Source organism: Merops nubicus, unplaced genomic scaffold, assembly GCF_000691845.1.
Source record: "Merops nubicus isolate BGI_N331 unplaced genomic scaffold, ASM69184v1 scaffold10108, whole genome shotgun sequence".
NCBI classification, from domain to species: Eukaryota; Metazoa; Chordata; class Aves; order Coraciiformes; family Meropidae; genus Merops; species Merops nubicus.
The window spans coordinates 9,278-17,604 of NW_008623622.1; the positions used below are offsets into that span (position 1 = coordinate 9,278).

At 44.6% G+C, this 8,327-nt stretch overlaps 1 protein-coding gene across 1 annotated transcript; it reads right to left on the bottom strand.

Moving 5' to 3' along the window:
- Positions 1–2,316: 2,316 nt before the first annotated feature.
- Positions 2,317–8,215, bottom strand: GXYLT2 (glucoside xylosyltransferase 2; the record flags this gene model as incomplete). The annotated part of the gene is made up of 4 exons (XM_008945130.1): positions 2,317–2,594; positions 3,320–3,492; positions 6,767–6,890; positions 7,883–8,215. Coding segments are annotated over 4 exons (813 nt in total), but the record flags the coding sequence as incomplete, so codon positions are not given.
- Between the last annotated feature and the right edge of the window lie 112 nt (positions 8,216–8,327).

Consider the following 8,327-nt stretch of genomic DNA (forward strand, 5'->3'; position numbering starts at 1 on the left):
TTAATCTCTAATCATTTTATATGCAACAATGCCTTTGTTTTGTAATGAATTCCATTCCTTCATTTTAATGTGCCCATAGTTGCAGGGTTCTGCTGAATCATAACTTACACAATCCCAGCCTCCTCAACTGCAGAGGCTCAGCACCAGCGCTGCGACCCCCTGGGCAACAAGACGTTTGCTCTGTGACTTTCTGTGGCCTGTAGATACCATAGAAATGAGGAATTCAGAGTGCCCAGCATTCGTCTCATCTAGCCTTGTTTGGCCTACAGTCAGCTTTGCCCCTATACTTGAAAATAAAGATCAAAGAGCAAGCTAACATTTTTTAGAAGCTCTCAGCATTGCTAGCCTAGAAGGTTACCTGTTGTGTGTTAGGCTGATGTGATCTTAAACTCTTTAAAAACAGCACAATGAATTTTCCTTTTGTTGCCTTCTGGCTCTGAAGTCTCCAAGGCTCATTTGGGTTCTGTTTTCAATTCCCTCTGTGGCTAGAAATGTGCTGTTCTGGTTAAGTGGCAACTAAAACTTTAGGCAAAAGTAGAAAATACTAAGGCAAGTTGTGAGAGACAGCAACGTCTACACTTCAGTTTAAAAGCCCTTGTGTCCCAGGCTTTCCACAGAAACAGATGCGGAGCTGCCCCTGTCCTCGCAGGTGGATTCACACTGGGCTGGCAAGGGCTGCAAGGTGAGGGACCCGAGTCCCAACACAGCAGCTGCAGACTGGAATCTGCAGCACACGGAGGCACAAACAAGGCACTTCAGTCTGTGGTGGCTGAGTGGAGCTGCCTGCCCCTTCCAGCCTCACCCTTCAGGCCTCCCCTGCTCGCAGGACTCAGCACCCCGCGCTCATGCCACAGGCCCTGTCACAGGCCCTGTCTGGGGACAGTTTGTCAGCCTTTCGTCCTGCCTGCAGGCTGTTCAGCTGACAGCTGGAGGTGCCAGCCAGGCCTGCTGCATGCTCCCTCCTCTCACGAGCTGCCACACAAGGAGACAGGAACGTGCAAGCTGAGGGGACTTCTTTGGGAGTCTGCGTTCTTAGGAAACCATGCCTCAGTCCTGACTGGATGGGGTAGAAACCCCCAGAACTGCAGTTCTTCAGAAATCCTACTTTTTAACTTAGGAAATGTATCTTTCCATCATCCACACACCCCAAATATTAATCTCCAATAGATGGATGCTACATGTGCAGGACACACAATCTATACCAGTTTTCCCTTCATTAGAGAAAAGCTTCAGATATCTCACCCTCCTTACTGTTTCTCCTGCTTTGCCTATCAAAGTGAGTAGTTCCAAATGGCTAATTTTTCTCTGCTGTTCAAGCATTCACCCACACCCCCCTCAGGGCTTACTCTTAGAAAATGCCCTCTGGGAGGCTGCCTTTGGATGAGTGTTCTGCCAGTGTCCTCACTTTCAGCCTGTCAGGGACATGGCGCCGTTACTGAGCAGTAAACAGCAACTGAAGAGGAAATCCTACCCACAGTACCTGGTCTGGTACTCTCCGTTCAGTGTTCCTGGACTGTGTCTGATGGAATTAGTTCCACCAAGTCAGTGGGGCACACTCTCAAAACTGTGAGAGCCTGGGGGGAACACCGTGACCGTGCTCTGCGCACGCCAGGGTTCCCCTGCTGCTCTCCACTGCCCTGCAGCTGCCACAGCTCCCACTGCCCCTCCCTCCCGCTGCCTGGACACGGCTCTGCTCTTTATCCTGCAATTATTTTCCTTTAATTCCTTCATGAGAAGCCTTCACAAAACTATGGAAGAGCAGAAGAGAAAAATGACAATCATTAAGACAGAAAGTGCTGTAAAACACACAGTAAATAGGCACTTCTATTCCCCCAATCTTTTTAAGTAAGAGAAATCTTAGGTCCTACATATGAAGAATAGCAGGTAATATACCTTCAGACAGAAGTGCAATTTTAAGCAAATACTTTCCCTTTACTATAGTAAATTTTAACTCATCCTATCACAGGAGTGATCTTTTCTGTAATTCAGCATTCTCGTGGCAGTCCAGCATCCTTACCCTACCATTTCAGGAGTTATATTTCATGTTACATCACTCAAACCTTCATTTCTTTATCAAGCCTCAGATCAGTACAAGCTTTTGCACAACTTAAAAAAAAGTTACAGTGAATACAGCTGTACTTAAATAACTAAACTAAATGCACCAATAAAAGTGACAATCATCAGCTCTCCCTGTTGCAACCAAAAGTAAACATAAGAAAACAAAAGGCCTAAAAAAGGACAGTTTAGGTAGACTTCCAGGTCTTCCCCTGTTTTGCAATTTCAGGTGTTATTAGGAAATAAGGAAAATATTTTAATTCTGAACTTCAATAGAAGAGTCCATAATCTTCATTTAAATGCTTCAGGAGATGGAGTGCAAGAATTAAAAACTCTGCATAAAAATATAGCTACATTTAGTATCTGTGGTTGGCCCCCAAGTAGACAATGACACGATTTTCATACACCTTCTTCATAGTTTTCTCAATTTGCTTCAAAAATACTTGTGGAATTCTCCCACATAACGTGTGCACTGTATCCAGGAACTTAGACTGCAGAGGGTAGTACAAAGACTGGAAGAGATTGTCTTCAAAGGGAAACTAAGGGAAAGAAAAAAAGAATGATTAGTACAAAATGGCATTTTAGTTTCTGTAAGATAAAACCTTACAGAGGCAGGCAAAGACTTGTCCCTCACCTTCCCAGCGTGTCACCAAAGCCTACCAACTTCTACCACTGCTCTGCCTGAGAGCTCTTTGCTCTCAGGAATGTTTGTCTGGGCCCATCACCCAGAGCCAGCGTCCCAGAAACTGTACTTGTAGCCTCTGTACTTGAAGGTTTACTGACATGGGGATACTGCAACAGGACTGGTATTTCAGAGAGTGGAGCTGTACACAGGCAGCATTCCAAGTGGAAATAGGGACCTGTGTCTGTATCCATGCCTCTGCCTTCACTGTGCCCAGAGGCCATGGGCACGCAGGGAGGACAGGCCTTCACTGGGCAGTCATGGACCAGAGCTGCACTACCAGAACAACTCCATTCAGACACTTTTTTCCACCTCCAGCATTACAGAAAAACAAGTCATCAGCCTTGTTGATTACAAGTTTACATGAAGGAGGATTGTTTAAACCTCCTCCAATACACATGTGCAGTAGGACAGGAGAGGTCAAAGCAATCTTCTTAGACTGTGTGTGATGGGTTCCCATGAAGCACAACCATGTTCAGCCTGACCCCAGTGACCTGGAGCAGGCTGAGTGACCTGGTTCCACCAGGAACCCACACTGATGTTTTCATCTGAGGACTGCTTCTATCAAGACACACAACTTACATCACGGATCACTTCGTAGAGTGCCTTGAAGGTAGGCTGCTTGTCATCGTGGTAGACACCCCTGTTGCCATGCAGAATGGAGACCCCTTCTTCTTCTGCACCTTTACAGTTGCTGCCGTACATGCAGTGGTCAGGCCTGTAGTTCCACTGGCATGGAAACACATAGAGACACTCTGCCAGCGTTGGTTGGGGGAGAAAAAAGACACATCAAACACGAGTTAGAACAAATTAAACTACGTTTCTGTGGAAAACCTGGGACTGATGATCAGAAAAATTTCAGTTGCTTCGTTTGCAAATATTCCAAGCAGCAGCTACACATTGGAGCTTCCTCTCCTTGGGGGACAACTACACAAATCTCAGCACTGTCAGACCTGAACTAACAGAAATAGAGCACAACACAAAGACTGGGTGCAGCATAAACAGAGAGAGCATTTTACAAAGCTAGAAGTGACACAAACCCAGAGAGAGGCACTAGCCAGGGTCCTCTGCCTGGTAAGAAGTTTCTGGAGTTACAGAAATGACTAGGGAAGCACATGCAGCAGTGAGAGTTATGTAAAATCCTGACTCCTGGAGACAGCACAGGCAAGCTTGCAAAGTATATCCACTCTCTGCTGCTGAAGCTTCCACTGAGCCTATGACAACTTGTTACACTGAGATACAGCACAGCACAAGAGGTAGTGTGCTTTATCCACAGCCCTCCTAAGAGTCATCAACCACTAATTTCACAGGTTCAGGTTATTTAAAGACAAGCCTAATTTCTCAAAAGGGTTTGTATCCTCCTTTCTCCTACTGAATCTTTTTTTATTAAAACTTTCTCCACGCACCCCCAGTATGTGCAATATGCTTATAATAAATCATGCCAATCCCTGTGACCTTCTTGCGTCAGAAACAGAGTACAATGAATCACTGCACGATGCTGGGAGAGCATGTCAGAAGTACTGATGACTGAATTCTTCACTTGGCCTTTCCTAGCTTCCCAGGAAGTCTGCAGCTGGTCCTGCATAGTTCTTGAATAAGTAGGAGAGAAAGTTTCTGAAATATTTCTTCCCTTACAGCCTCTCTAGCAGGAGACTGCTCCCAAAAGGGTAGGCTGTAAGTGGTTTCCCGTCAGTCTGACCTATCACACACTCAGAATTGCTCCCCAGTGTTGCTGCAGGGGTGGGAAGAGCAGCAACGCCTGCTCCAAACCCTGTGACACGTATTTGGGATCCTTTCAGTCCCCCTGGGCAGACATTTGCAGCTCATCAGCAGGTCACTATGAGGAGAGGATGTCCTCAGGTGCTTATTAGCGTTCCTACATGTCCCTGGAATATTCTTGATCTTCGCCTCACCATGATGCTTGTGTGCTTTTTGCTGTCACAGCTGGACTCAAACTCCAGCTGCTCTGCAAGCCCCAGACCCATTCATCACCACAACAGCCTTCAGAGATGGGAGAAAGGGGGCACCCCTCAGGGCCAGGTACCACAGTCCTGGGTGGCTTCCAGCCACGGCACCGCAGCTACCAACGGGCCCCTGCGGCTGTCCTGCCCGACTCCTTCCCTGGCCAGTCTCAACAACCTCACAGCTTAAAGCCTAGGGAAAATCAGGTTTTGTGTTTTAACTCTATCCAGTTCTTTTGTTTTCTTCTCTTGTGCAGCCTGATATTATGTAGTTAAAAAATTATTTACTAGTCACAAGGAAAAAGACAGACTGTGGTGCAAAGAAGAGTCTCAACATATGGATTTGATAGAGAGCTCTCACCACAAAATTAGTGTATTTTTGCAACCTTTTTCTTCCTTCATGCTTCATCTGGCAGCTTGAGTTCACAACTAACCTGGCTTAATCTTTTTCTTCCTCCATAAGCCCTATTCCCATAACATTCCTCTTTCTTTTTGGAAATTAATTTACAACAACTTCATAATGAAGAAGACTTCTGTGTTCTTTTCTTCCCTAGGATTGAGGGTAGCTCGTGGTGTACATTGATGTCTGACATCTGTCTGCAGTAAACAGATGTTTGCTTATTGCTTTGCTTTTGCTCTCTCCTTTTATTTGCCTGGATTTCTGTACATCCATTGACTTACCTTATGGCTCCTTAGAGAAAAAGAAAAGAGGACAGAATAAATAAAGATAAATCCAAACTTATTCTGTTCTTAAGATTGCTTGAGGGCATACAAGGCACCATTGGAAACAAGGGAAACAAAGTAAGAATGGATACTCAGCATCCATTCAGAGACCTGAACTAAGGTTCTTGGCTTCTTTGGGGAACACTCTGCTGCAATTTTGACATCCAATGTTCCTGGTTTTGGAAGTGCCTGAAGCCATTTCTGTGCGACCAGTGCACAAGGGGCTGAATTTCCAGAAATTGTCTCAGCACTTGGGGAAAAAGTCACATCCTTTTTAATATAAAGATGCCTAAACTTGCCAGTTCCTTGGGAATACACACTGATTGGAATATGACTCCAATTCAAGAGGAAGCAAAGCATGAAGTAAAAATGTCACAAGTTATTTAGGGAGGCATTGTGCAAGAGTGACAGGCAGGAATCAAATATGACACCTTTCTGGTCTGACAAGTACATGCAGACTGGTCACACTAGTCCACACTAGGACAAGTGGGTTATGGCAGCTGTTCTCTGAAAGACTAAGTCCTCCATAGCTCTTCACAGTCCCAGAGCAAGCAGAACACAAAAGAATAAGAAATTCAGAGATCTAAGGAGCAGAATATACATGACACCACCCCAATGCCTGCTGAGGCTGGATCATTCCACTGAGAGGCTGGAAGCATCTATGTTGGGATGGTGGTTGGACTTGATGATCTTAGAGGTCTTTTCCAACCATAGTGATTCTGTGATTCTACAATTCTCAAAAAGCAACTTCTAGTGAAAGAGCAGAAGTAGGGAGGGCAAGAGTCCTAGGCACAAGATTCCAATGGCTGTGCTCATTTTCTATTAGCCTTGTTACTCATTTGCATAGATTAGGCACAAGATTCCAATGGCTGTCCTCATTTTCTGTTTATATTAGCCTTGTTACTCATTTGCATAGATAACACAAATCAGCTGAAGTTCAGAAAAATAGAGCATAGCTTTGGAGAAAGTCTGAAAATCTCACATTCAGATAAACATCTGAAGCAAAAACATTTTTGCAGCTAGGCCCTGGTCCAGTGATGCTCTTCAGCACACACACAGCTTGAACTTCATTTGGTCTGCATTTGGCCATTAATGTTATCCTTCCTTGTTTTCTCAGAATCTCCAGAAAACCAATGCATATATTCACTGGAACCAAGTCCAAGCCCCACTGCCTGCACCACTCTCAGGAGTATTTTCACAGGTTGTAAATCCTAGGTGCACTTACACACTATATTCATGCCAGAGGACATCATGCCTATCATAAATAACAAATAGAAATTCAAACAACTTTTTTCAAGATATTTTCTTAATACAGATAAACACAACTCCAAGAATCATTACTTACCTGGGTTGAAGTAAAAAATGATATTTAGTAAGTCCTGGTCTCCCCACGTAATGTGATTTTTGTACTTTTGGTATAACGGATATAACATTTCCTCCCAAGTCAAGCCACCTGGTATCATGCTGTTCTGCAGGGCAGAAAAACAGGGGCAAGGGGTTAATGCTGCCAAGAGTGATGTGAGACACGACTCCGTGCTACACGTTTGTAAGTCTGCTCAGCCATGTCAGATACCTGGCTGACCAATGAAGACCTGCCAGGAAACGTTAGACCTGGAGAGGGCGGGAGCAGCCGAGCTGAGCGTGCTCCGGTTTATCTGAAGAGGAGAGGAAGGTCTCCAAGCCTAGCTCTGATGTCAGCCCCTGCTGCTCACATCTTCCTATTCTGAGCAGCAGGAGGGAGAAAAAGTGGAAAAAGGCAAGTCAGGGGCAAAGTGAAAACTGTGGTATAAAAGTGAGAAAAACTGCAGACTAAAAATTGTATTTCCTGGGAATTATGACATTAAGAGTGAGGGCTTTTTGTTGACTCAAGCTGTTCCTGTAACAGGATAGGACATCCCCAGCCTTCACTAAGGAACAAGACCACTCAGGGCTAATCAAGTTTTTACAGAGATTAGAGAATACATGCTCAATGAAAAAAACAGATTTTACAAGTCAGGTCTTTCACAGAAGAGGGGAGACATCGGATGTCAGTGAAAATGTTCCCTTCTCACTTGTATCAATTCAAGGAGTCACTTATCTGCAGCAGGATACAAAATTTACTTCTAGTAGATGCAAAAAATTACCAATTTTCCTGGATATTTACATCGATTTCCCAATTTTAAAAAACAGTGTAGTGACTGCCTTGAAGATCCTGGAGTTTATTCTTTAACATACCCATCAAGGGAGAACAAGATCTTGAAGAAGCCATTTGAACTACTGCAGGTTCTCTACTGCTCCAGCCTCCTGGGGAAGTTTCACTTGTTTTGATAATCATTTTCACCATCACTGCTTTTAGTCTCCAAAATAGACTATATTTTTCTGATTATCTGTATAGCAAACTTTAAGTAATTGTCTACCAAGTTTTACAAGAGGTGAAAAATGCATAAATCATGAGTTTGTGCAAAGCTGGACTGCTTCCCACCTTGAAGTGCGTGCTGCGTATCCGCGTTAGGTTCATCAGCATGACACCAGAGTTGAGCCCGGTGGCCCCGTAGTAGGGGTGACGCGCGAAGCGGCTGTACCAGCCAATCTTTGGTATCTCGTGCTCCGGGGCCATGGCAGCCAGCTGGGTCGAGTTGAACTCCTTCAGGATGTGCCAGATGTCATCGATGGGCCTCAGGAACAGAACATCAGTGTCCACGTAAAGGAGAGAGTCCACGTCCTTCAAAATGACCTTTGGGGTTTGCACAGCGAGGGGAGGAGGAGATGGGAAAGGAAGCAGAAGAGTATTGGAAAAAGGTACTTTCATTTTAAACTGGTAATTTGAAAGAGGTTATTGATTTATCAGCTAAACGTAATTACACATAGGAACAAGTCATTAGGTTATTGGCTTGCTGTTTGTTTTGTTGTGTTGGTTTGGTTTGGTT